Genomic DNA, 27,631 nt, shown 5'->3' with positions numbered 1-27,631 from the left:
CTTTTCCCAGCCTGGCCTCTGGGGGTCGCTGCCGGGCCCGTGAGCCTGTGGACCAGGAGCTCCTGCTGCCGTCGTGGCGTCACGTCCGGTCTCGGGCGGAAGTTTTCCGCCGGCGGACCGGGAAGTCGCTGAAGACAGAGCGATGGCAGTTCTGGAGGCCTCGCTCTGGGACCGACCCGAGGCCACAGTGCCCCCGCGGTAGACCGGACTTGGGTGACGGGCTCCGGGCTCCCGAGGTGAAGAGCATCGGGGCTGAGGTGGGACCTTAGAAGGGAGTTTTATAACCCTCACGGCTCTTATTGGAGTCCCTTCCCTGACCCTGGGTTCTAAACTACCCTTGCTCAGGCTGCCCCGGAAGCAGGTCCGCCCCGTATCATACCATTCCTAGAGGGAACGGCGCAGACTGGGAGTTCCCTCCTTTTACCGTCGTCACCAAGGCATGTAGTAACCCCGGGCCGGAGGTTCAAGGGCGTCGCTTCTCCATAATGTTGCCTCTTTTCCACCGCCGCAGGGATGGAAGGGTCTAAGACGTCCAACAACAGCACCATGCAGGTGAGCTTCGTGTGCCAGCGCTGCAGCCAGCCCCTGAAACTGGACACAAGTTTCAAGATCCTGGACCGTGTCACCATCCAGGAACTCACAGGTCAGCGAGACCCTTGGAAAGAGGGTGGTCAAGAATGTGGAAGGTGGGCAGCTTTGGTGATATAATTCTTACGGTGGCTGTGTAGTCTGCCACAAACTCATCGTGTGAACCTAGGAAAGTCACTTCATCTCTCTGGCTCCCTGTTTTCTCCTCGGGAACATAAAGCATTCTGACACTGTGGGCTTCTGAGAGCTTTCTGACCGACCGGGAGCGATGGCTCACGCCTGTAATCCCAGCATTTTGGGAGACCGAGGTGGGCAGATCACCTGAGGTCAGGAGTTCGAGACCGGCCTGGCTAACATGGCGAAACCCCGTCTCTCCTAAAAATACAAAAATTAGCCGGGCGTGGTGGCACGCGCCTGTAGTCCCAGCTACTCGGGATGTTGAGGCAGGAGAATCGCTTGGACCCGGGAAGTGGAGGTTGCAGTGAGCTGAGATCGCACCACCGCACTCCAGCCTGGGCAACAGAGCGAGGCTCCGTCTCAAAAAAAGAGCTTTCCGTAGCAAAAGAAGGGTCCTTATTTTCTGCTCCTGCTGTTTCAGAGAAAAGGAATATGTATATATAATAATAAATAATGTTTGTTGAGGACTTACTATATAGTATTACCAAGTGCATTACACATGTTACTTCATTTAGTCCCTGTAACAACCCCTATGGGGTACACCATCATTACATCATTTTTCAGATGAAGAATTGAGGCACAGTGAGATTAAGTGACTCACCTGAGGTCCAACAGCTGGTAAATGGAGTAGAGTCTTAAAGTCTGAAGAATTTGCTGGACATGATGGCTCATGCCTGTAATTCCAGTGCTTTGGGAGGCTGAGGTGGGAGGATCGCTTGAGCTCAGGAGTTCTAAGACCAACCTGAGCAACCTAGCAGAGATCTTGTCTCTCGTAAAAAAAAAAAAAAAAAAAAAAAAAGCTGAGTGTGATGAGTGGTAGAGGCTGAGGCAGGAGGATCACTTGAGCCCAGGAGGTCAAAGCTGCAGTGAGCTATGATCATGCCACTGCACTGCAGCTTGGGCAACAGAGCAAGACCCTGTGTCAATAAATAAATAAATAAATAAAAAAGGCCAGGAGTGGTGGTTCACACTTGTACTCCCAGCACTATGGGAGGCTGAGGCAGGTGGATCACTTGAGCAGGAATTCGAGACTAGCCTGAGCAACACAGTAAGACCCTGTCTCTATAATTAAAAAAATAAAAAACCCCAAAACCCCGCAAAGTCGGAAGAATTCAGATTAAGTCAGACAGTAAAAGAGAAGACTGAATAGGCAGCTTAGATAAACTTATGGGCCTAGAGTCAGCCTGCTTGGGTTTAAATCCTGGCTGTCATTTACTAGCTGAACGACTTTTTGCACGTTACTTCTTTTCTCCAAGCCTTGGTTTCTGATTTGTCTGTAAAATGTTGAACTGCCTCATAACGAATTTATAAAGTTCAAATATGACAAACCACAGAAACACTTAGGAATATGCTGGGCAAATAGCATTCAATAAATGTTAGCTGCTATTATTACCTGGTTTCTTTTTTTTGAGGGGAAATTAGCTCTTTTTTTTTTTTTTTTTTTTTTTTTTTTAGACGGAGTCTCGCTCTGTTGCCAGGCTGGAGTGCAGTGGCACAATCTCAGCTCACTGCAGCCTCTGTCAGCCTCCCGAGTAGCTGGGACTACAGGCACACACCACCACGCCCAGCTAATTTTTGTATTTTTAGTAGAGACAGGGTTTCACTGTGTTGGCCAGGATGGTCTCGATCTCTTGACCTTGTGATCTGCCCGCCTCAGCCTCCCAAAGTGCTGGGATTACAGGCGTGAGCCACCGCGCCCGGCCGAAATTAACTCGTTTAATAACAGTTTTTGACTTTTTATTATGGAAAATTTCAGACCTATATAGTCAAGAGAATAGCATAGCCTGCCTTGTATTCATCACCCAGCTTCAACAATCAGCCATATTCTCACATTCTTATGTTATCTACACCTCCACTCACCTCCCATCCCCTGCTCAATTATTATGTTTTTCACACCTTTTTAGAAAGGTAAATTGTCATGCCTTGAAATATATGAATCTTAGCTATGCATTTTTGACAAATGGATACACTCATGTAATCTGGATCACTGCAATTTAGCAATGTTTCATCTTCCCAGAAAGTTTCCTTATGTTCCCTCCTTGCTATTCTGGGGGAAACAGATGTTTACTTTTGTGATGGAAAATTTCAGAGTATATCATGAACCCCTGTGTACCCATCACCTAGTTGCAACAATTATCAACACATATTTCATCAAGCTTTATCCACAACCCCATCCATTCCTTTCCACCCTGAATTGTTTTGAAGCAAATCCCAAGCATAAATACTGTAAATATTTCTGTATTTTTGACAGGTAAGGATTCTTAAAAATAAATGATACTGGCCGGGCACAGTGGCTCAGCCTGTAATCCCAGCACTTTGGATAGCCAAGACGGGTGGATCATGAGGTCTGGAGATCAAAACCTGGCTAACATGGTGAAACCTTGTCTCTACTAAAATACAAAAAATTAGCTGGGTGTGGTGGTGCGCGCCTGTAGTCCCAGCTACTCGGGAGACTGAGACAGGGGAATCACTCGAACCCGGGAGGCAGAGATTGCAGTGAGCCGAGATCGCGCCACTGCACTCCAGCCTGGTGACAGAGCGAGACTCCATCTCAAAATAATAATAATAATCATGACACCCTTATGCCTTAAAAAAGTGAACATTTCCTTCATCTGATTTAATGGGGGTGAGGAGGACCACAGATTCTTTTTGGTGTAAATGGTACTTTAAGAAAAATTGGAGGTGAGGGTGGTGATGAGAATATTTCAGACTCTTTTCCCATACTTTCAGATGCCCTCCTGCTTTGATAAGACTGTGTCTGACCCAATATTTTCCTTGCCCTTAGCTCCATTACTTACCACAGCCCAGGCGAAACCAGGAGAGACCCAGGAGGAAGAGACTAACTCAGGAGAGGTAATAGAAGTGCCCTCTCCCCTATCTTCCTCACGTAGTAAACATTCCAAATGGGAGATATGATATGAAAACACAGGAATGCAGGCTTGGTTTCTGCAGGCTACTTGGGGCTTCTAGAGCCCCCAGACTTTTGGGGTCTCTGGGTAAGGAGACATTCTACATGATCAGGCTGTTGTGCACTATTGGAGGTACAGATCTGCACCTGAGGTCACAGGGTTACTGAGTGAGCCATTTTAAAATGTTAGAAAGGGCTCTTTACTTGAAGCAGAATTACAAATTATTGTCGGTTGGAGATGGGATGGTCTGTGCGTCCAGGTCGTTCCAGAGCATTGATTTGCATCTGTTGTTCTAGCTAGTTGTTAATATCCGCTCGTCTCCATTCTCAAAAGCATCCTGGTTAGGACAGCGAATTGTATGATTACCCTGGACAGAAAGAATTGTCAGTGTTAGAGAACATGTCATTTTAAGTTGTGATAATATCAGTGATCCTGTGGAGCATCTGTGGAGCAACATCCTGTGAGATAGTGTTGAATACACACCTGAGATTTCTTCTCAAGTAGCAAGGGAGCTGGAGTATTTATTTACCCGCTGCTGCCAGTCACTGGGAGAGTGCTGATGTCAGGTTTAGTGGAGGTCATTAATACCTCCACTGCTTTGATAATACCCATTTTTTAAGTCTCTGTGGTTTATCAAGTCTTGTGGTTATCAATCAAGACTAAAGCCATATAGTTCTGAGGGTGTTTGGGAGATGAACTCTACCTCTAAGCTGCCAGAATTCTAATGCCCTCTTATTTCTTTCCCAGGAGCCATTTATCGAAACTCCTCGCCAGGATGGTGTCTCTCGCAGATTCATCCCCCCAGCCAGGTGCCTACAACTTCTCAGCCCCCATTCCTTGCCAAAGACTAGTAGAATTTTAATTAAATCCAGGAATTGAGACCTGGAGCCAGGTAATGGAGATGCATCATCACCTAGCCTTTTGGCCCTTTCAGCAAAGATGTATTCCCCTATACCTGGCCCGTCACCTTCCAGTATGGATTTTTTCCTGTAGCCATTCACACAGTGGGAAAGGGTAGTAGCTTTAATGATGAAGTATTGAAAAAAATTGAGGGAGTGATTGACTAATCACCAAGAGATGGGCTCTTGAGAAGTTTCAGAATAGCAAATGTCGTTAGATGTTTGGGTCCTTAGTTCTCATTGCTGCAGGTAAAGAGGTTGCTGGCAAGGGGTGTAATTTTTTTTAAATGGCCTTTCCTGGTTCTCCGTTCTTTTCCACTGTAGACATATCAATTTTTTATGCTCCCTTTCCCTCCTTAGTCCATCAAGGCCAACCTTCGTGCTCAGTGTCTCTGTGGAAGACCAGCATGGCCTTCCTTTGGGAGAGAGGTACCCTTGGGAGGTCAGTTGGGCTAGGAGTGGGTATGTGCCCTGAGGCCCCTCAGCTGGTGCTTGAGAGTCTCTGCCACTGGCATTGCAGTAGGTGGAGGAAGCCTCTCTGTTCCCTCATGTGGCCCGTGGGCGGGGGGCTGTCTGCAGGATGATGTCCACAGAAAGTGCCAACAGCTTCACTCTGATTGGGGAGGCATCTGATGGCGGCACCATGGAGAACCTCAGCCGAAGACTGAAGGCAAGTCGGCCCCATTCCAGTGGCAAGCAGTAGGTCTGGCTGGGAGAGTGGGTAATTGAGCAGGAAGCATGGGGGAGGCTCTACCCTGACTCTCCCACACTTCCAGGTCACTGGAGACCTTTTTGACATCATGTCGGGCCAGACAGATGTGGATCACCCACTCTGTGAGGAATGCACAGATACTCTTTTAGACCAGCTGGACACTCAGCTCAACGTCACTGAAAATGAGTGTCAGAACTACAAGTGAGTGTCTCCAGAGCCAGGGCTCAGAGCTGTTACTGCTCTGGGACTACTTGGTGCTTACCCAAGAGCCCTACTCCACTCAGGCAAATGGAGCTCTAGTAAGTATAGTCTTCCTGTGTCTTTGGCAGACGCTGTTTGGAGATCTTAGAGCAAATGAATGAGGATGACAGTGAACAGCTACAGATGGAGCTAAAGGAGCTAGCACTAGAGGAGGAGAGGCTGATCCAGGAGCTGGAAGACGTGGAAAAGAACCGCAAGATAGTGGCAGAAAATCTCGAGAAGGTCCAGGCTGAGGCTGAGAGACTGGATCAGGAGGAAGCTCAGTGAGTTCTCACCCTGTTCTATCTTCTCACACTCGAGGCTCCAGGAGAGGAAATGACTTCCAGCTGAATGTGTCTAATTAGGCTGTAAACTCTAGTCAGCTGTCAGTCATCAGCATGCCTGCCCCAGATCCTGCATATTGCTTCCATGCCCTGTTTCTAGAGGTTTGCTGGGAGAGTTACCTATGAAGAGTCGGCATGATTAATGAAAAAAGGACGTTGGTTAAATAGAGAGTGCAGAAACCAGAGCTCCAGTCTTGGCTCTGTCCTGTAGGGAATGGGCTTATTTGGATGAATCAGCCACTTTCTAGCCATCCTTGTCTGAAAAGATGAGCTAATTAGTCTACGTTTTTCTCTCCAAGCTTAAAAATTTCACGGAGGCCAGGTGTGGTGGCTCACATCTGTAATTCCAGCACTTTGGGAAGCCAAGGCAGGAGGATCACTTAAGGCCAGGATTTAAGACCGTCTGGGGCAACATAGTGAGACCCCATGTCTACAGAAATAAAAATTTTTTAAAAAACTAGGCTGCTGTGGTAAACCTGTAGTCCTAGCAACTACTCAGGAGGCTGGAGTGAAGAATAACTTGAGCCCAGGAATTCGAGGTTACAGTGTGCTGTGATCACACCACTGCACTCCAGCTTGGGCAACAGAGTTGAGACCCTGTCTCAAAAAATAAAAACATTATGGATGTCCTTGACCTGAGAGAACCTTCTGTCTAGTGGAGGAGACACAGTGTCCATACTAACTAAAGTTGTGAAAATGAAGGACAGAGAAAAGTCCAGTTTTTTCACACAGTATAACAAGTTTCACTGGAAGTGGGGTGTAGTAACTATTTAAAGGACAGTAAGTGTATAGAAGTGAAACTTTAGAAAGCAAATTATGGCCAGTTCACGGAAGAAGCCACTATTTTGTTTTGTTTTGTTTTGTTTTGTTTTGTTTTTAGAAACAGAGCCTTACTCTGTCATCCAGGCTGGAGTGCTGTGGGGCAGTCATGACTCACTGCAGCCTCGACTTCCTACACTCAAGCAATCCTCCCACCTCAGCCTCCCAAGTAGCTGGAACTACAGGCGTGCAACACCATACCTGGCTAATTTTTTATTTTTTTTATTTTTTTTTGAGACAGAGTCTCGCTCTGTCGCCCAGGCTGGAGTGCAGTGGCCGGATCTCAGCTCACTGCAAGCTCTGCCTTCTGGGTTTACGCCATTCTCCTGCCTCAGCCTCCCGAGTAGCTGGGACTACAGGCGCCCACCACCTCACCCGGCTAGTTTATTGTATTTTTTAGTAGAGACGGGGTTTCACCGTGTTAACCAGGATGGTCTCGATCTCCTGACCTCGTGATCCGCCCGTCTCGGCCTCCCAAAGTGCTGGAATTACAGGCTTGAGCCACCGCGCCCGGCCTAATTTTTTAATTTTTTATAGAGATGGGGTTTCCCCATGTTGCCCAGGCTGGTCTTGAACTCTTGAGCTCAAGTGATCCACCTGCCTCAGCCTCCCAAAGTGCTGGGATTACAGGCATGAGCCACCATGCCCAGCGGGAAAAAGCCACTTTTTTTTTTTTTTTTTTTTGACAGAGTCTCACTCTGTTGCCTAGGCTGGAGTGCAGTGGTGTGATCTCAGCTGTCTGCAACCTCCGCCTCCTGGGTTGAAGCAATTCTCCCACCTCAGCCTCCCAGGTAGCTGGGACTACAGGCATGCACCACCATGACTGGCTAATTTTTGTATTTTTAGTACAGACGGGGTTTCACCACGTTGGCCAGGCTGCTCTCGAACTCCCGACCTCAAGTGATCCACCCATCTTGGCCTCCCACAGGGCTGGGATTATAGGTGTGAGCCACCGTACCCGGCCCCAAGAAGCCACTCCTAACCCATTCACCTCACTTCTGAAAAAGATCAGAAATAAAGAGATTTTTTGCCCTGGTTTGGGAGAATTCTTTTTTCCTCCACCTTTTTGCATATGGGCAGAAGGAATATTTCTGTTCCTTCCAGGCAAAACAGCTAGGACATACATGTTCCTCAGAATGGGATCTATGCCAAATATAAAAGATGCTAGAGCTAGAAGTAACTATGATCACTAAAGAATCGTTCATAGTGTGGTGAGGGAGAAACTAGCCCCCAAACTAACAGCCTTCAATGTCCCCCTTGGCTGCTCACAGGTATCAGAGAGAATACAGTGAATTTAAACGGCAACAGCTGGAGCTGGATGATGAGCTGAAGAGTGTGGAAAACCAGATGCGTTATGCACAGATTCAGCTGGATAAGCTGAAGAAAACCAATGTCTTTAATGCAACCTTCCACATCTGGTAATGAGAGCTGGGGGATGAGGAGCACCACACATACCTGGACCTTAGCTGTTGGCCACTAAGCCTGGGTGCCCACTTCCCACAAAAGAGGGACTGTAGTTGATCTTCACTCAGCTAGGTTTCTTTCATTCGTAGTGATGGGATAGGCACAGTAGGGATTGGAATGCTAGAGCTTGGTGACATCCACCCTTCTAAAGAAAGGAAAAGGCCTGAGCTCTTCAGCCACTTAAAAACCTGGTAAGCTGCCTGGTGCTGATTTCTTATCCCCAGGGTGTTTGATGTTTCATCAATTTAATAACTGTTGAGCATCTACTCTGCAATAGGCACTGTGCTGAGTGCTAAGAAGGCAACAGCAAAACAGTGTGCAGTCAACCTTCTAGTTGCATATCATCTGGTGGAAGGGATGGATAAATAACAAGCAGTTGTAATGCAGTGTGATGATGGTAAACCCAGAGTGCTGTGGGGAACACATAAGGGCACTTGATCCAGTTTGGGGAGGCCACATGGAGAGTTTCCCCATAGGAGACTTACGTTTAAACTGAGAGGTAAAGTAGAAGTCTACAGAGAGGGCGTTGTTCCTAGCAGAGAGAACATCATGTGCAAAGCAATGGGAAAGAGGGAGTGGTGAATTCAGAGAACAGAAAGGAGCTTATTGTGACTGAAGATTGAGTGTAAAGGGGAGAGTGACCGGATATGAAACTGGAGAGTTACCAGTTCCTGAAGGATCTCGTAGGCCTCATTAAGAGGTTTGGACTTGATCCAAAAGGCAGAGAAGACACTGAAGCATTTTGGCTAGGGAAGTGACATAATTACACTCGTATTTGTGAACGATGGCTTTACCTGCACCATGGGGAATGACTTGGGGTAAAGGGGTGGAATCGTTGGAAGGGATACTTGTCAGTAGGAATCTAAAGGGAAAGAGTAGTAGCATTGAATTTGGAGAAAAGTGGACTGACCTAAGAGATTTAGCAGGTAGAATCAGGAGGGGTCGGCAGTTTTGTGGGGAAGGAGCTGAGGGAGCGTTCAGAGGTACCACCCAGGGTTCTGCTTTGGCATCTGAGCAACAGGGAAAAAGTTGATGACTCAAGTTTTGGACATGTACTTAAAGTGCCAAGTACAGCTTGCATATATGGACTTGAAGATAGATTGAAGCTAGGTTTGGGGTGAGAGTGGGAAATCTCAAAAGTTTTAAGTAATCCCTGTATTTCCCCCAACCTTTCTGCCTTCCTCTGTAGGCACAGTGGACAGTTTGGCACAATCAATAACTTCAGGCTGGGTCGCCTGCCCAGTGTTCCCGTAGAATGGAATGAGATTAATGCTGCTTGGGGCCAGACTGTGTTGCTGCTCCATGCTCTGGCCAATAAGATGGGTCTGAAATTTCAGAGGTAGGAAGTGTAGCCCTTTCTTGGGGAGTGGTGTGTCTTTGATATAATTTGTATCTCTAACCTGGTACTGCTCTCCACCATGTCAGGAGCCCTTGCTGCCCACAGACTGGGAGTTTTCTGTGGCTGGAAAGCCGTCAGTGCCTTGTTTTCCCCTCATCACAGGGCTCTCTCCACTGATCACAGTCACTGGGTGCATGACCATAGCGTAGTTCCCAGCCTACAGTCCCCAGAGCCTTAGCGTTCCTCAGGATATTTTCAGTTTGTGTTTCTTAAATTTAAACTACAACGTAACATTTGTTCATGGAAGGCCCCCTGGCAATTATATAATAAATGTAGTTTGTTTATTAAACAAAATATTTTAAACGTGGATCCAGTGGGGAGGTGGGAGAGGCAGTTGAGCATAATAAAAGAAGCCCTTGGCTAGAATGAAGAGTGAAATCATTGGGTTATAACTTCCCAATAATCACTTTAGGAGGAGTCCTGTATCCATCTCTGTTTGTATCTCTGTTTTAGATATCGACTTGTTCCTTACGGAAACCATTCATATCTGGAGTCTCTGACAGACAAATCTAAGGTACTCTGTGAAGCTCCATTTTCACTGAAATACAGAGTTCTTATATCTCTTAACAAAATGGACGGTTTGCTTTGATATTGGCATTCAATTTATTTTTTAGACCTAGATATCATTGAAGAGCCAGTGTATTGTTCAGTATCTTGTCTAGTTCAGGTTTAGTTTTGGGGGGCTTGTAGATGAAAATTAGGTTTTGACAGTCTGTTGAGAAGGGATATGGGCAGGTCAGAGGAGGATGTGTGCACTAGGATAGGAAAAGAATCACCATGACATAGATGTTTATAGCTTGGATATAACCAGAAGTGTTTTAGATTTTAGATTTTTTTTCAGATTTTGGGATATTTGCATATAGATACTAAGATATCTTGGGAATGGGACCCAAGTCTAAACACAAAATTCATTTATGTTTCTTTTTTTGAGACGTAGTCTTGCTCTGTTGCCCAGGCTGGAGTGCAGTGGCATGATTTTGGCTCACTGCCTTCCAGGTTCAAGTTACTCTCCTGCCTCAGCCTCCTGAGTAGCTGGGATTATAGGTGCCCGCCACCACACCCAGCTGATTTTTGTATTTTAGTAGAGGCGGGGTTTCACCATGTTGGACCAGGCTGGTCTCGAGCTCCTGACCTCAGGTGATATACCCGCCTCGGCCTCCCAAAGTTCTAGGATTACAGGCGTGAGCCACCGCGCCCGGCCTCTATGTTTTATATATACCTGATACATGTAGTCTGAAGGTAATTTCATACAATATTGTAAATAATTTTGTGCATGAAACAAAGCTTGTATACATTGAATCATCAGAAAGCAAAGGTGTCAGGTATGGAATTTTCCACTTGTGGCATCATATCAATGGTCAAAAAGTTTCAGGTTTTGTAGCATTTTTTATTATTTTTATTTTTTATTTTACTTTTTTTTTTTTGAGACAGAATCTCGCACTGTCACGCAGGCTGGAGTGCAGTGGCGTGATCTCGGCTCACTGCAAGCTCTGCCTCGCAGGTTCACTCCATTCTCCTGCCTCAGCCTCCTCTCCTGAGTAGCTGGGATTACAGGCACCCACCACAATGCCTGGCTAATTTTTTGTATTTTTAGTAGAGATGGGGTTTCACAATGGATGCTCTCGATCTCCTGACCTCGGCCTCCCAAAGTGCTGGGATTACAGGTGTGAGCCACCGCGCCCAACCTATTTTTATTTATTTTTCTTTTTGTGTTTTTTTTTGTTTGTTTGTTTTTGGTTTTTTGTTTTTGTTTTTGAGATGGAGTTTTGCTCTTGTTGCCCAGGCTGAAGTGCAATGACATGATCTCGGCTCACTGCAACCTCCGCCTCCTGGGTTCAAGTGATTCCCCTGCCTCAGTCTCCTGAGTAGCTGGGATTACAGGCATGCACCACCACACCCGGCTAATTAGGTATTTTTAGTAGAGATGGGGTTTCTCCATGTTGGTCAGGCTAATCTCAAACTTCCAATCTCAGGTGATCCACCTGCCTTGGCCTCCCAAAGTGCTGGGATTACAGGCGTGAGCCACCGCGCCTGGTCTATTTATTTATTTTTCTTTTCCCATCTACTCTTCCTGGAAAGGTTTTGTAGCATTTTGGATTTTTGGATTCAGGATGCTCAACCTATGGTACATTTTCATTGATGGTGAAACAGTTCTAAGTGCATTGTTATTTGCCCAAGGTTATTGTAGTTGTTCAAATCTATGGAAGATAGAGTCCAGCTACAATACAAGTTTCCAGTGGGATACAGACAGAACATAACTTGAGAGATTGATAGGATTGGGAACAATCTCTAGAAGCCTGTCTTGGTGCCAGACCCATAGCCAGTTTTCTCTTCTTGGGCAGGAGCTGCCGTTATACTGTTCTGGGGGGTTGCGGTTTTTCTGGGACAACAAGTTTGACCATGCAATGGTGGCTTTCCTGGACTGTGTGCAGCAGTTCAAAGAAGAGGTTGAGAAAGGCGAGACACGTTTTTGTCTTCCCTACAGGTCAGTATAGCGCAATGCTGAGTCAACCTGTATAGGACCAAATTGAACAGAATTGAAGCAGCAGTAAGAATGGAGGCAAAACAGTATAAATGGTGGGAAAGCAAAAATATGGCACAGAATCACATGACATTGATGGGCAGAGACTGACCCAGTACTGCAAGCAGGACAGAATGTGACCACCTAGTCCTTGGAGTAGAAGAATGTGGCCTTAGATGGTTTAGCGGGTTTTATTGGCATAGAGCTCAAGCCTCCTCTCCAGTTTCAAGAAGGTGTTTCCCTGAAGTCCTTGGAAATACACAGGAATGCTAGTTTTGATTTTTTTAGGATCCCAGTGATGGATGGAAACTCTAGGTTTTACCTAGAGTAAGGCTGCTTCTATCACCCCAAAATAAGCTTTTTTTTCTACTGCCTCCTTTCTCCCCTGCCAAGTTCAGGGATGCCTAGGAAAACAGCAAGAAGTACTGTAACCCTCACTCACCTCTACTTCAGGCTTCTCTTCTCTTTAAGTGTGTGTCCTGTCCCTGTACTCTGCAGTGACAATGAGGCTCTTGTGACAGTCTTCTTGATTTTTTGGCTTTCAAGCAAATCCAAAATACACTACCGTTCCTTACCAAGTGTTCTTTAATAGATAAAATGACGTGAATGGTCCCATGATCAAGTCCCTGCCCTGAACTGACTTAACTCAGATCTCAGTTACTAATGAGTTCTGCTGTGTCCATCTGCAGGATGGATGTGGAGAAAGGCAAGATTGAAGACACAGGAGGCAGCGGCGGCTCCTATTCCATCAAAACCCAGTTTAACTCTGAGGAGCAGTGGACAAAAGCTCTCAAGTTCATGCTGACGAATCTTAAGTGGGGTCTTGCGTGGGTATCCTCACAATTTTATAACAAATGACTTTTTTCCTTAGGGGGAGGTTTGCCTTAAAGGCTTTTAATTTTGTTTTGTTTGCAAACATGTTTTAAATTAAATTCGGGTAATATTAAACAGTACATGTTTACAATACCAAAAAAGAAAAAATCCACAAAAGCCACTTTATTTTAAAATATCATATGACAGATAGTTTCCAGAGCTACAACATGCCAGGTATAGCTGCCAACCATTGTCACAGTTTTGACTCTTAACCCCATGGACTCCTTTCCCTTTCTTCTCTGAAAAAAACTAATTTAAATTTGCTTTTTTTTTTTTTTAACTGAGTTGAATTGAGATTAATGTGTTTTCACTGGATTTGTATCTCTCTCAACTTCCCGCACTTAACAGTATGAAATAGAAACTCGTCTTTACTGAGACGAGGATATGTTTGAGATGCACAGTTGGATAATGTGGGAAAATGACATCTAAGCTTTACCTGGTCACCATGTGATGTGCAGATGCTTGAAATGTAACACTTCTCACTCGGTTCTCATACTGAATGCCGACTCTGCTCTGTGTTAGAGATATGAAATGGTGTTTGATACTGTTTGAGACATTATGGAGAGATTTAATTATTTGTAATAAAAGATTTGCTGCAGTCTGAAAACTGCCCAGGGGCGCACTGTTGGGTTTTTCTTTAAAATAGAGTACTTTGTATTCTGGGAGAATTGAATTCTAATGCAGGTATGTGGAAATTCTGTTGAAACATGTTCAGAGTTAGTTTTAGTTTTAAAAAAAGACTCTAGTGAAAATAGATAACTGTTGAGGAAGCCCCGTTTGTGTAGATCTGAATAACGGAACAGAGATGTTAACTAATTTTAAGGGGAAATAAAGGCTACCTCCTTGATGCTTAGTCAAGGTCACCCAGATAGTCTGTATTTGAGCCCCTGATTTATACTGATCTCCATGCCTGATGTTCCTCTTAATGAAATTAAAAGTATAAATATCTTGTTAAACAAAAATGAAACAACTGATCTGTCTCCACTTAGCTTTTTAACATTTTCAGGCTGATATAACAAAAAGGGCATGCTCGTCCACTTTAACTCTCTCTGATAAAGAAAAAATAAGCATGAAATTGGCATACAAAATACAGTTCAAAAGAGACTTGGAACTTCTGTACCCTTAGTATGAAAGTAAACAGAGGGAGGCATGAGTGCAGTGACGGAAGGCTGTTTATATTTGGTGGATTCAGCCTCCCTCATGTGTTAGAGGAAGCAACAGTCTTCAGAGCTCTGGCTGCCAGGTGGGGAGGAATAGACTGCTGTCTCCCCGGAGTGTTGGCTCCCACGCTGTGAGTCAGGATTGCATAAGAGAACTCAGCAATGCTTGCCAAGGCAATACCAGTGATGCTCTGCAAATGCCCCACAACCTTCAGAAATAGAGACAGATTTCTTATTACTAAAAAATCTCAACATGTTTTAGTGCACAAACACACACATTACTTGGGATGTTCTCTCAAGGCAATTGTAAATTCAAATTTCTGAAATCCAGATTCCAGTGTTTGCCAATGGCCAAATTATATTAGGATACCTTTTCCCTGATAATGTTAGCATGGAAACTTTCTGCTAGACATTTCCCTCTGCTGGAGATAAGTTTTGTGAAATATAAGAATGATATTTGGGGCTGGGCGCGGTGGCTCACGCCTGTAATCCCAGCACTTTGGGAGGCCGAGGCGGGCGGATCACAAGGTCAGGAGATCGAGACCACAGTGAAACCCCGTCTCTACTAAAAATACAAAAAATTAGCTGGGCGCGGTGGTGGGCGCCTGTAGTCCCAGCTACTCAGGAGGCTGAGGCAGGAGAATGGCGTGAACCCGGGAGGCGGAGCTTGCAGTGAGCCGAGATCGCGCCACTGCACTCCAGCCTGGGCGACAGCGCGAGACTTTGTCTCAAAAAAAAAAGAATGATATTTGGGCCTTGACATTTTCATTAATTGAGAAGATATAATTGTTGGACTTTGTTTTGAAACAGGGTCTCACTCTGTTGCCCAGGCTGCCAGGCTGCAATGCAGTAGTGTGATTTTAGGCTCATTGCAACCTCCACCTCCTGGGCTTAAGTGATCCTCCCACTTCAGCCTCCGGAGTAGCTGGGACTACAGGCGCAAGCCACCATGTCCAGCTACTTTTGTTTATTTTTGTAGAGATGAGGTCTCACGGTGTTGCCCAGGCTGGTCTCCAGCTTGTGGGCTCAAACAGTCCTGCCTTGGCCTCCCAAAATGCTGGAGTTACAGGCGTAAGCCACCCTTTTTTTTTTTTTTTTTTTTTTTTTTTTGAGACGGAGTCTCGCTCGGTCGCCCAGGCTGGAGTGCAGTGGCCAGATCTCAGCTCACTGCAAGCTCCGCCTCCCGGGTTCCCGCTATTCTCCTGCCTCAGCCTCCCGAGTAGCTGGGACCACAGGCGCCGCCACCTCGCCCGGCTAATTTTTTGTGTTTTTAGTAGAGACGGGGTTTCGCCGTGTTAACCAGGATGGTCTCGATCTCCTGACCTTGTGATCCGCCCGTCTCGGCCTCCCAAAGTGCTGGGATTACAGGCTTGAGCCACCGCGCCCGGCCAAGCCACCCTTTTTTTTTTTTTTTTTTTCCTGTTTTTTTTTTTTGTTGCTTTGTTTTGTTTGTTTGAGACGGGGTTTCACTGTCGCCCAGGCTAGAGTACAGTGGCACAATCATGGCTCACTGTAGCCTACAACTCCTGGGCTCAAGTGATCCTCCCATCTCAGCCAAGTAGTCCACATAGCTGGGACTACAGACATGCACCACCACGCCCAGCTAATTTTTTTTTTTTTTTTTCCGAGATGGGGTCTCACTCTATCTCCCAGGCTGGAGTGCAGTGGCGCAGTCTTGGCTCACTGCAACCTCTACCTCCCAGGCTCAAGCGATCCTTCTACCTTGGCCTCCTGAGTAGCTGAGACCACAGGCGTGTGCCACCGTACCCAGCTGATTTTTTTTTTTTAATTTTTGATAGAGACAGAGTTTCGCCATGTTGCCCAGGCTGGTCTCCAACTCCTGAGCTCAGGTGATCCACCTGCCTCGGCCTCCCAAAGTGCTGGGATTACAGGCGTGAGCCACTGCACCCAGCTATGACTAATTTTTGATTTTTGTAGAGACAAGGTCTTTCTATGTTGACCAGGCTGGTCTTGAACTCCTGGGCTCAAACAGGCCTCCCGCCTTGGCCTTCCAAAATCCTGGGATTACAGGCGTGAGCCACCATGCCCAGCCTGGACTTTTAACATAATAGCAGGTTATCATTATAGAGAGAAATGAACAAGCTGAACTTGGGCCTCCGTTTCCAGATTTATAAAAGGAAAACAAGGAAACATTTCAGCCCTATCCTAGATTTTTCCCTCTCAAATCTTGCACACTAATCCTAATCCTGGGTCTTGGCACTTCTGTAGGTTGTCTTCTGTTTTCCTTTAACTGATGGGTGAAATGCTTCCTGTTAAATGAATTCTCACCATGCTGGTCCTGCTCAGTGGTGCATACCTGGCTCCAACACTCATGGTTTTGGATGAAAGCACTTGCTGCAATGATTCCTACTGCCAACAGCATGAAGTCTTCCTTCACTGAAATAAACTTTTCCCTGAGTGATTAAAACCACATTAATTTTAAAGCTAGAATGGAACTTGATCTTCCAAATCATAGGGTCATGGAACTTTATGAATTATCTGTGTCAATCATCTTGGATTTTTTAGATATGGAAGGAAATGGTCAAGTAATAGCTCATTTACCTGCTCTCCCATTCTCCCCCAACTTAACTGGGATTAACATGAGCCTTATGTCTGAATGGTTTATAGGCCTTTTGTAGTTCTATTTGTCTCCCTAATGGTTGGTTGTAACTGTGAAGCTTTTTTTTTTTTTTTTTTTTTTTTTTGAGACGGAGTCTCGCGCTGTGTCACCCAGGCTGGAGTGCAGTGGCGCGATCTCGGCTCACTGCAAGCTCCGCCTCCCAGGTTCACGCCATTCTCCTGCCTCAGCCTCCGAGTAGCTGGGACTACAGGCGCCCGCCACCACGCCCGGCTAGTTTTTTGTATTTTTAGTAGAGACGGGGTTTCACCATGTTAGCCAGGATGGTCTCGATCTCCTGACCTCGTGATCCACCCGCCTCGGCCTCCCAAAGTGCTGGGATTACAGGCTTGAGCCACCGCGCCCGGCCCCAACTGTGAAGCTTTTAAACAGCCTGTTTTTACAGTGATCAAACACTTTTGTCCAAGTTGCAACCCTGTGACTGTTTTTTCTTTTTTTTTTTTCTTTTTTTTTTTAGATGGAGTCTTGCTCTGTCACCCAGGCTGGAGTGCAGTGGCGTGATCTCGGCTCACTGCAAGCTCCGCCTCCCAGGTTCACACCATTCTCCTGCCTCAACCTCCCGAGTATCTGGGACTACAGGCGCCCACCATGCCCGGCTAATTTTTGGTATTTTTAGTGGAGACAGGGTTTCACTGTGTTAGCCAGGATGGTCTCGATCTCCTGACCTTGTGATCCGCCCGCCTCGGCCTCCCAAAGTGCTGGGATTATAGGCATGAGCCACTGTGCCGGCGACTTTTTTTTCCTAAGTGACTGACCAAAGCAGTCCAGTAACCTTGAGTTATATGCAGCTATAAAGAAAAAACTAGGAAAGAAAATATGTTAATTACTTAATTTAAATTTAAAAGTAAAAGCCTTTAGGGTTTTCCTGACCTTGCTCAGTCCTCTGCATCCAAACAACATATTGGAAGCTAATGAGAACCAGGTAGCCTGAGTAGGTTATCCAGGACTGGATGCCATGCTAGGCTAATTCCATTCCCCAAGTTCTTATGGTCTGTCTCCCCTTCCCTGTTCCTGGAAGGAGCCTACCTTACAGGAGTTGTCTTACCCTTGCAGCTGACTGGGAGTGGAGTTCTCAATTGAAGCCCTCAACAGGCTCTCATATATGGGTTCATGCAGAAGATAGACCAGGTCGAGCAGTGTCAGACAGGTTGCATGCAGCCTCATGGCTGGAACCAAACAGCCATTGTATCCTAGATGGAGTATGGGAATGATAGGGATGATTTATAATCCTATCTTCTCTGATCATAACCACAGTTGTGACATAAAGCTGTTGAGGTGCTAATGTGCTTCCTGGTTGCTATGTTCTGCAAGAAACCTGTTTAGCTGGAGATCAGTTTTGAAGGACAAAAGTAAAGGTAGAGAAACCTCTATCTGTAGTATATGTACAATTAGCATGTAGTTGTCCCTCTCTTATCTTATGCTTCTCTATAAAGTCAACTCTTTGATCCTGCAATAAGAGTGCCTAGTAAGTCCAAACAGAAACCAGTTGCTAAGACACTCTGAGCTTCTTTCTCTGACAAGTGCCAGAGGGAACACCTTTTTCAGTCATCCAGAGACACCATCAAGCTTCCTACTGTTCCTCATTGGCAGGTTCTGCCCACTGCTCCCAAATTCCTGTGCACAATTTTTTTTTTTTTGAAAAGGAATCCTCTCTGTCGCTCAGGCTGGAGTGCAGTGGCACGATCTTGGCTCACTGCAACCTATACTTCCCAGGTTCAAGCAATTCTTGTGCCTCAGCCTCCCAATTAGCTGAGATTACAGGTGCCCACCACCACACCCAGCTAATTTTTGTATTTTTAGTAGAGATGGGGTCTCACTATGTTGGCCAGGCTGGTCTTGAACTCCTGGCTTCAAGTGATCCACCTGCCTCAGCCTCCCAAAGTGCTAGGATTATAGGTATGTGCCATGCCCGCCTCCCCTTGCACATTTTGTATTGTTTTCTATGGAAGTCTCCAACCCATATTCCCTAACACAGTAAGATACCTAAAACCTCTAGGAGCATCTCCACATATGCCAGGGGAGTGGGCAGATTAATTTGGAAGTTCAGGGACTTCAAAACATCAAGCTCTGACTCCAGCAGTTCTTCTTTAGTGTGTAGATGGCCTAGAGCCTGGAGGAAATTCAAGACTGTAATGTTGCTGATTATCTGAGCAAAGAAAAGAGAAGGAAAGAAGAATGTTAGGATAAAGGCCATACATCTTGGCAGAGTGCACAAAGCCCTTCATAATCCAGCCCATTCCTTCATCTCAGTCTTGTCTCATGGTAATTCCCCCTCATATTCTGCTTGTCATTCAGAATTACTTGCAGTTTCCAAACCCACCATGTTGTCCCTCTCCAAGCCACTACACAGGCTGTTTTCTATACCTGGATCTCCCTTCTTTTCCTCCCTAATTCCTCTCCCTCTTCTCTTGGGATCCTCCCATTTCCCATCCACCCCATTTCAAGAAGTCATTCAAGACTGATGAGGTACATTTATAGCCCTCTATTTACATTAATCGGAGCTTTTTTTTCACACTATTTGTATGTGTCTTTTCCCATTACATAATAGATTCCTTGTTAGCACAGACAATATTGTTTACTGTTGTAGCCATGGCACCTAGTGCAGCATCTGGCCATAGAATGAACTCAGTAAGTATTTGTTGAATGAATGATATTTTACTGTGTAGGCATTGGGTAGTGATGTGGAAACATTTTTTTCCCCTTGTAAATGTAATAGTGTGCCTTTACTGCTGATAGGTATGCTGGCAATTCAGGCACCTTATGTAAACTGCCCTTGAGTCCAAGGGGAGGAAAGGTGACCAGTATGAATGATGGCATCTGTCCCAATTATACTTTGGGAGCAGAACTTCAGGCTATTTAATACCTGCCTGTGTGTGAGTGAGAGGGGGAGAAAGAGTGAGCATGTGTGTGTGTGTGTGTGTGTAGGAGGTATGCTTAGGAAGCATAACTACACTCTGGAATTTCCACGAGTTGTATCACCTAACCTAGGAGTAGGTTTCTCACAGCTACCTAGTTTTTTTTGTTGTTGTTGGTTTTTTTGAGACAGTCGTTCTGTTGCCCAGGCTGGAGTGCAATGGCACGACCTCAGCTCACTGCAACCTCTGCCTCCCAACTTCAAGCAATTCTCCTGCCTCAGCCTCCTGAGGAGCTGGAATTACAGGTGTACACCACCACACCTGGCTAAGTTTTGTATTTTAGTAGAGATGGGGTTTCACCGTGTTGGCCAGGCTGGTCTTGAACTCCTGATCTCAGGTGATCCACCTGCCTCAGCCTCCCAAAGTGCTGGGATTACAGGCATGAGCCACCATGCCTGGCCGTTGTTTTTACTTTGTAATTTATTTATTTTCTTCTTGTCACTGAGTTGAAGCTCATCACAGCCCCCTTTGTATAAAAGCCGGTTTCTTCCTTACACTCAGGTGCCCATGAGCAACCCCAGCTCCTTACTTTGTTTTGGAAGGAAAGTTTGCTGGCCAACTGAACACATGACACAAGGCGGAGAGTAAACTTGTTGACAAGCTGCTGTTTCAGAGCCCTCCAATTCTGAGACTCTCTCTTATTATCTCTTGGCTGGATTGTGGCTTGCCTGCAGATGTTCTCTGCCTGTTTTACCATAAACCTATAAGGAAGGGAAGGAGAGTAAACAATCCACACTCAAACTAAAGGGAGTTTAATTTGCTGGCTAAGAAATTTACATTTGAGGCTGAGCATGGTGGCTCGCACCTGTAATCCCAGCACTTTGGGAGGCCAAGGCAGGCGGATCACTTGAGCCCAGGAGTTCAAGACCACCCTGGGCAACATGGCAAAAACCCGTCTCTACCAAAAATAAATAAATAAATTAGCCAAGTGCCAAGTGTGGAGGCACATGCCTGTGGTCCCAGCTACTCAGTAAACTGAGGTGGGAGGATCACTTGAGCCCAGGAGGTCAAGGCTGTAATGAGCCGAGATCCCACCATTGCACTCCAGCCTGGGTAACAGAGCAAGACCCTGTCTCAAAACAACAATAAGAACAAAGAAATTTATATTTGCAAGTTAGAGAGGGTATAAAACCAGGTCTCAGGGTAAGGGGCAACTACTTGTACTTTCTTAAAGATGTAGGTACATTAGCCACTCTGAGAGGTGCCGCTCACAAAGGCGTTACGGCAGGGCTTTACCTTTCTAGGATTTCTACAGCCTGGTAGCTCACAGATTTCTCCAGACACCATTGTTCAGACAGGAGAAAAACAAACTCTGCCAAAACAGGAAAAAAGAGCCTAATTCACAAGATGCAACCCAAACCACTCTGTGAACTCTTGGCGTTGTGTAAAAGCCATGATGGGGCCAAGGGAAGAGGGTCAGGAGGTGAGAAAGATGAGACTAAAACAACCAAAGCTGAGCTTAGTTTCCTTTGCTGCCAATAGGCAGATCAGAGGCATGAAAAGGAGGCTGACTGAGTGCCAAAGACAAGGGTTTACCAAGCCCCCTCAGTGACCCTTGAGCCTTCGTGTGGGTTTCAGCTGATAAAAGGCTTGGCTGGTTACACACAAACATACCAGCTGGTCTAGGTGACCTCTACACCATGCTGGGAACCCCCAGCTTCAAGGAAGATTCTTGGATGGATAAAAACCCTAACTGCTATATTCTGTTTTCTGTGGAATGTTGGCAGGAACAGAAAGATCCCTCCTGGAGCTTCGATATTCTTTATGACACTGTTTGTTTAGTAACCACCCTCTGGAGAACTCCCATTGCTTTACAAACACAAGTCACCTTACAGCTGGACACCATCTCTCCACCACCAGTTTGTTGGGTAAATCTGGTGGCTGAGCCTCTCCCCAGGAGCAAGTGTGTTACTGTGAAGTGGCTTGTTTTTGAAGAAACATCCCCTAAATTGGGGAACATAGCCCAATTTAGGGGGAAGGAGTCATTGGGAAGGTGGGAAGGGTGAGATACCTTGGCAAGATTTTAGCCTGCCTCTGTTTCTCTTTGCAAGAACAGCTCCAGATAGAATTATATTTATCTTGCAATATCATTAGAGGGTGGAAACAAAGGTAAATATCAGTTCTCAACAAAGAAAGCTCCTACAGACCGAAGACCTTTTAGCATTGATCAGTAGAGAATTACACATTTAGTCAAATAATCATATGTCTTCAGAGAAAATTTAACTTTCTTAGAAAATGAAGTCAAGCTTACACAAGACAGTTTAACAATCTACTCAGCACACATTACACATAGACGTACAAAACCTCATCGTTACAGAGGCTACGGTTTGGCTAGCAATGTCTAATGCAGAACAGAATTAGTTTAAGCAATTCAGCAAAATACCCTAGAACATGTAATTGTGTCTCTTATTAGTCATTTTATTTGCTTGACTTTAGGCTTTATATCTTAGTTTTGTTCTTTGTGTGTGTGTGCAGTTGTTGAGTTTTGGTTTGGTTTTGCTCTGAATTATCTAGGCATTTGTTTCTGTTTTCCATTTTAATTTGCCAAGGAAACTGAGCTTGGATTAGGTGGAATGGATGAGGGTTACACCTTTCCCTTGCTATTGGCCCCACCTCCTCAATAACAATCATAGTCAGATCTGCTATTAACTAAAAGACCCTCCCCTTTTAACCTCTTAGGGTAGGGCTCCACCTCTCTCTTTTCCATCACTGTTGAATTTTTTTAAACAAATAAATAAATAATAAATAGACGGGATCTTGCTACATTGCCCAGGCTGGTCTCAAACTCCTGGGCTCAAGCAGTCCTCCTGTCTCAGCCTCACTGTTGAATTACTTGAAAGCCTGGCTTACACACCTACTGCTTCCACTTCATCATTCACTCCCTAATTTTCTATATGTTGGCTTCTACCTTTCCTAACTTGCTGAAATGATTCTCAGAGGACAGTAAATATGTCCAAATTGTTAAATATCATGGCTTTTTGCAATCTTTAGTTCTGTTGATATCCCTAAAGCATCTGAAACTTCTGACCATCATCCTTTTCAGTCACCTCTTGACTTCCAAAAGTCCCTTGGTTCTATTCCTATCTCCTCCTTTTATTTCCTTCACAAGTCTTCTTACTCCAATTCCCTGAACAAAAAGTGTTTTCCCAAGGAACTGTCCTTGACCTGCTTTTCTTTTCGCCTTCTAGGAGCTCATCCTCTGCCACAGTTTCAACAGTATCATTGTGAAGGTAACTTGAAAACCTTGATCTCCATTTCTGACCTCTCTTCTAACATATATATATGTGTGTGTGTGTATGTATATATATTTTTTATTTTTATTTTTATTTTTTTTGAGACAAGGTCTCACTCTGTTACCCAGGCTGGAGTGCAATGGCATAATCTCAGCTCACTGCAACCTCTGCCTCCCATGTTCCAGCCATTCTCCTCTGCCTCAGCCTCCTGAGTAGCTGGGATTACAGTTGCCTGCTACCACGCTAGGCTAATTTTTGTATTTTTAGTAGAGATGGGGTTTCACCATGTTGGCCAGGCTTCAAAGCTATTATTATCTTTCCCAAACAAAAGTCACTTTTCCTCCTGCTTTATTTGTGTAGTGTGTCTGTGTGTTTTTGTTTTTGTTTTTTTTTTTTTGAGACAGAGTCTTGCTCTGTCACCTAGGCTGGAGTGCAGTGGCACGATCTTGGCTCACTGCAACCTCCGCCTCCCAGGTTCAAGCAATTCCCCTGCCTCAGCCTCCCGAGTAGCTGGGACTACAGGCACCTGCCACCACACCCAGCTAATTTTTGTATTTTTAATAGAGACGGGGTTTCCCTAATTTGGCCAGGCTGGTCTCGAACTCCTGACCTTGTGATCCACCCACCTCAGCCTCTCAAAGTGTTGGGAATACAGGCGTGAGCCACCGTGCCCGGCTGTGTCTGTGTGTTTCTTTTAGTGACCACTATACTTCCAGTCTTCTAGGCTCAACCGTTTAGCATAGTCACCTTTCTCTCCTTCACTTCCTAAATGTATCCACAGCAGAACCCTAGACTTTGCCTCTGGAATGTTTTTAATACACCCTCCCTTGTTATTCCCTCTACCCTATCACCTAACCTGGTGACATTGACTCTACCTGTCTGCCTACCTCCCATCTCCCTCTGGTTTAATCCATCCTTTACCTCCCTTACATCACTGCCAAAATAATGCTTACTAAGGGAGGGTTACCGTCATATCCCTTATTTAAAAACCTTCAATGTCTTCTTGGTTTTCTACTAAACCAAGGATAAACTCTTCCCCTTGGCATTCAAACTTCCACATGGAATGTCTCCAAACTACCTTTCCAGTCTTAATTTCAACTCTCTTCCACATGCACTGGCCGACATGGACTGCACTGTACCCACATGCACCCTAAGCACCCCATTTCCATAGCGTTACTCATGCTACCTCTTTTTGGTAGAAACGCTGTCACCTTCCTCCCCCTTCACCAAACCAATGTCCTCCTTCCTTCAAGGTCTGCCTGAAATGTCCCGATGCCTGGGCCATCCCCTGAATTCTTCCTATTACCATATCGTTCCTCTCAACCCCCATAAACGCTTGTTTTATCTCTCTCTGACATCACTTATCTAATCATAGTACCTAGTCATTGCATATTTGTTCTAATATCTCCCCCAACTTGCACATGGTTTGAAGGCAAGACCTCTATCTCTATTTCTTTTTTTTTTTTTTTTTCTGAGACAGAGTCTTGCTCTGTCGCCCAGGCTGGAGTGCAGTGGCCTGATCTCGGCTCACTGCAAGCTCCGCCTCCCGGGTTCCCGCCATTCTCCTGCCTCAGCCTCCCGAGTAGCTGGGACTACAGGCACCCGCCACCTCGCCTGGCTAGTTTTTTGTATTTTTTAGTAGAGACGGGGTTTCACCGTGTTAGCCAGGATGGTCTCGATCTCCTGACCTAGTGATCCGCCTGTCTCGGCCTCCCAAAGTGCTGGGATTACAGGCTTGAGCCACCGCGCCCAGCCTTTTTTGTCTTTTGAGACGGAGTCTCGCTCTGTCGCCCAGGCTGGAGTGCAGTGGCACTCCAAGCTCACTGCAAGCTCCGCCTCCCGGGTTCACACCATTCTTCTGCCTCAGCCTCCCTAGTAGCTGGGACTACAGGTGCCCGCCACCACGCCCAGCTAATTTTTTTGTACTTTTAGTAGAGATGGGGTTTCACCGTGTTAGCCAGGATGGTCTCGATCTCCTGACCTTGTGATCCACCCGTCTCAGCCTCCCAAAGTGCTGGAATTACAGGCGTGAGCCACCACGCCCGGCCTTTTTTCTTTTTTTTGAGACGCAGTGTTGCTCTTGTCGCCTAGGCTGGAGTGCAATGGCACGATTTCAGCTCACTGCAACTTCCGCCTTCTGGGTTCAAACGATTCTCCTGTCTCAGCCTCCCAAGTAGCTGGGATTACAAGTGTGCGCCTGTAATCCCACCTGGCTAATTTTTGTATTTTTAGTAGAGACGGGATTTCACTATGTCAGGCTGGTCTCGAACTCCTGACCTCAGGTGATCCTCCCAGCTCAGCCTCCCAAAGTGCTGGGATTACAAGTGTGAGCCACCATGCCTGGCCCTCTATTTCCTTTCTAGCCAAGCGGTGCCACTCATAAGTACTCCATACATGTCAAAGAAATCAAGGGGAGGGCACTGGTGAGTCTTGTCCATCAGTATACCCCCAGCACCCCACAGAGAAAGTTAGCAAACATTCTCTGAATGAATAAAATCAACGGAATCTCAAGGTCGTGCCTGAAAGACAAAAGCCCCAGTCTCCCATGAACCCAGCTCCCCGGCCCTGCAGCCGCACCCACGATCCGGGGCTCCCTGAAGCTGCCCAACCGCCCCGAAGCCTCCTGCACTGCTTGCTCATTCTGCTGGGCCAAGTGAAGCAGGGCGTCTTCGATCGTCTCTGTGGCGACAACTCCAAACTGAAAGTCAACGAGGGAGGCCGATCTTGGCCTCATGGGTCCGTCCATATTCACGAGCCTCTTGGGGCACCTGGACGGGCTCACTGGATCCACATACCGACCCCCTTAGCTCCTCTCTAGTCTTCTGCCACACCCTGGATTCCTCGCCCCTTCCAATGAGTGTGTCGTCGCCTCAAGTCTGAGGAAAACCCAATTACCACCACAGCCTGGAACCCTCCACAGCTTTTTCCCACCCCAACGGCCGCGGACTCCTCAGCCAATCAGAAAGCACGTCCGCTTCTCACCTCCCGCATCCATCCCGTGTGCCCCGGAACCGCGGTTCAGCCTAGCAAAGGGCACGCGGACTACATCTCCCAGAGTCCACTGCAGTGGCCCAGGACTACTGTTCCCAGCGAGCCCCGCGCGGCGGCAACACGAAGAGAGGAGCGGCAACATGGCGGCTTCGGGATCTGGTGACCCTCTGGATGCTAAGCGTGGAGAGGCCCCTTTCGCTCAGCGTATCGACCCGACGCGGGAGAAGCTGACATCCGAGCAACTGTATTCCATGCGGTCGGCGCAGCTTGCCCAGTGGCAGAAGGTCCTACCGCAGCGGCGGACCCGGAACATCGTGACCGGCCTAGGCATCGGGGCCCTGGTGTTAGCTATTTGTATCCGTCCTTGTTGTAGACTCAAGGGGACCGCATATAGGGGAAGGGGAACAGAATGTGCAAGAGGGCTGAACCACCCGTTTAATTTTGGGGTAAAATGGGGTTAGTACTTTGTTATTCATAAGGTACTCGTTTATTTTGATTTATTAATAACGGAGTTGGGGTTCAGGGCTTAGAAACAGCAGCGGTGGGAAGCCGGAATCACTGATTGGGGAAGGTAACAAGCGTGGTAGAGCAAATCTAGGAAAGGGGAATGTGCATAGTCCGTGTGGTTTCCTGAACCTACCTCCCCAGATGGTTACACTATCTACTCGATCTCCCAGGAGCGTTTCCTAGATGAGCTAGAAGACGAGGCCAAAGCTGCCCGAGCCCGAGCTCTGGCGAGGGCATCAGGATCCTAATCTGGATGGGTATTGATCATGTCCAACCTGCTGGAGCCCCTTCACATGGTGGATGATGCCCCATGACCCTGTAGAAATTGAATCCTGCTCACAACGTTGTTGGCCTTCTTACTAACCTTGGGCCATGATTGATCCCAAGAAACCAGGGACTTAAGCATTTGGCTACTGTCAAAAGAACAGAACTTTGCCCACTGCACACTTGCTGTGTACAATGACTGAGCCCTTTCTTGTAGTTTGTTTCCTTGAGAGATGTGCATGCGACTGTGGCTTTTCCCAATGTTTCTGACTTTGTGGTTTACCCCCTCACCTTCCAGGGATGCGATTGTTAGGAGGTTAGGCGTGGCAGCTCTGTACAGTGTTTGAGCCTAAAGTGGTATAGATAGGGTCAAATTGAGATAATAAACTGAGTCATTCTCCTGGAGTCAAGTGAGTATGGAGGCTGAGAGGCAGTATATGGCACTTCATGCTGGAAAGCTTCACAAGCAGTAGCTGCAGTGGTGGCATTGCCCCAGGGAGCTGTAAATGTTTAACTAGAATTACTTTTTCCATGAGATCTTTCCACCTGATTTAAGGGAGAGATCACTGGGTGGTTTGAGACTGAACCCACGTCTTAGGGGAAGGAAGGTCACTCTTCTGTCCTCTACCCACAAGAACATACTGTACCTCTACTGCTTTTCCCATCCCCAGAGGGAGAGGGAGAGGGAGAGAGAGGTGGATGAAGGGTGAAAGACAAGCAGTCTTCATTCTTTTAACTTTCCCTTGTACCTGCCTGTACAGGTCTAGGGTGGGGTCTAGAGGGGATCCTAACTTAGTCAAGTGGATCACTGACCTTGCAGTTTCCTCATTAACTGATGGTAGGAAGCCAGAAGGCTGGGCAGCTTCCACCGCTGCCTCCCACTGCGAAAAGAAAAGTCCCTTTTAAATCCTCCCCTACCTCACCCCACAAGGCTTTGCTCCCCAATTCCTAAGGCATGGCATATGGATTCACAGCATC

The 27,631-nt window shown here is 46.4% G+C and overlaps 3 protein-coding genes across 21 annotated transcripts; 2 read left to right on the top strand and 1 right to left on the bottom strand.

Moving 5' to 3' along the window:
• The first annotated feature begins 15 nt into the window (after positions 1–15).
• On the top strand, positions 16–13,557 carry BECN1 (beclin 1). Of its 16 annotated transcripts, none has more exons than XM_021929220.2 (14): positions 16–236; positions 512–643; positions 3,551–3,618; positions 4,422–4,483; positions 4,934–5,002; positions 5,153–5,243; positions 5,350–5,486; positions 5,615–5,809; positions 7,960–8,106; positions 8,242–8,343; positions 9,342–9,491; positions 10,005–10,065; positions 11,894–12,036; positions 12,762–13,552. In XM_021929220.2, the coding sequence occupies exons 2-14, from the start codon at positions 514–516 to the stop codon at positions 12,928–12,930; spliced, it is 1,524 nt and encodes a 507-aa protein (XP_021784912.1). In that variant the 5' UTR covers positions 16–236; positions 512–513; the 3' UTR covers positions 12,931–13,552. The 16 variants fall into 16 exon arrangements, with proteins under 16 accessions (XP_021784912.1, XP_021784915.1, XP_009188964.1 ...); XM_021929226.2 differs by having other exon boundaries at positions 94–236; positions 4,934–5,015; XM_021929224.2 differs by having other exon boundaries at positions 94–236; positions 512–686; positions 4,934–5,015.
• On the bottom strand, positions 12,932–25,976 carry CNTD1 (cyclin N-terminal domain containing 1). 4 transcript variants are annotated; one of them, XM_009190704.4, is made up of 7 exons: positions 25,874–25,976; positions 20,895–20,970; positions 20,188–20,359; positions 18,727–18,889; positions 17,789–17,933; positions 16,423–16,519; positions 12,932–14,314 (listed from the first exon to the last, which is right to left on the bottom strand). In XM_009190704.4, the coding sequence occupies exons 1-7, from the start codon at positions 25,884–25,886 to the stop codon at positions 14,144–14,146; spliced, it is 837 nt and encodes a 278-aa protein (XP_009188968.2). In that variant the 5' UTR covers positions 25,887–25,976; the 3' UTR covers positions 12,932–14,143. The 4 variants fall into 4 exon arrangements, with proteins under 4 accessions (XP_009188968.2, XP_003913160.1, XP_021784924.1 ...); XM_003913111.3 differs by having other exon boundaries at positions 25,469–25,911; XM_021929232.2 differs by lacking the exons at positions 20,895–20,970; positions 25,874–25,976 and adding an exon at positions 25,469–25,850.
• LOC101015090 (cytochrome c oxidase assembly factor 3 homolog, mitochondrial) lies at positions 25,974–27,626 on the top strand. Its single transcript, XM_003913112.5, has 2 exons — positions 25,974–26,236; positions 26,531–27,626. Exons 1-2 carry the CDS (start codon positions 26,023–26,025, stop codon positions 26,635–26,637), a joined length of 321 nt encoding a protein of 106 aa, XP_003913161.1. The 5' UTR covers positions 25,974–26,022; the 3' UTR covers positions 26,638–27,626.
• The last annotated feature ends 5 nt before the right edge of the window (positions 27,627–27,631 follow it).

Source organism: Papio anubis, chromosome 17, assembly GCF_008728515.1.
Source record: "Papio anubis isolate 15944 chromosome 17, Panubis1.0, whole genome shotgun sequence".
Classification (NCBI taxonomy): domain Eukaryota; kingdom Metazoa; phylum Chordata; class Mammalia; order Primates; family Cercopithecidae; genus Papio; species Papio anubis.
The sequence above is the reverse complement of the archived record's forward strand: the minus strand, read 5'-3'. Positions and strand labels throughout refer to the sequence as shown.

Coding starts and splice junctions, on each gene's coding strand:
- CNTD1 (XM_003913111.3), bottom strand. CDS start 25,637: ATGGACGGACCCATGAGGCCAAGATCGGCCTCCCTCGTTGACTTTCAG. Junction 20,971..25,468: donor CAGGGAGCCCCGGATCGTGG/GTGCGGCTGCAG, acceptor CTGTTTTGGCAG/AGTTTGTTTTTCTCCTGTCT. Junction 16,520..17,788: donor ACTCCCAGTCAGCTGCAAGG/GTAAGACAACTC, acceptor TTAATCACTCAG/GGAAAAGTTTATTTCAGTGA.
- BECN1 (XM_021929220.2), top strand. CDS start 514: ATGGAAGGGTCTAAGACGTCCAACAACAGCACCATGCAGGTGAGCTTC. Junction 644..3,550: donor CACCATCCAGGAACTCACAG/GTCAGCGAGACC, acceptor CCTTGCCCTTAG/CTCCATTACTTACCACAGCC. Junction 12,037..12,761: donor CGTTTTTGTCTTCCCTACAG/GTCAGTATAGCG, acceptor GTCCATCTGCAG/GATGGATGTGGAGAAAGGCA.
- LOC101015090 (XM_003913112.5), top strand. CDS start 26,023: ATGGCGGCTTCGGGATCTGGTGACCCTCTGGATGCTAAGCGTGGAGAG. Junction 26,237..26,530: donor GGCCCTGGTGTTAGCTATTT/GTATCCGTCCTT, acceptor CTACCTCCCCAG/ATGGTTACACTATCTACTCG.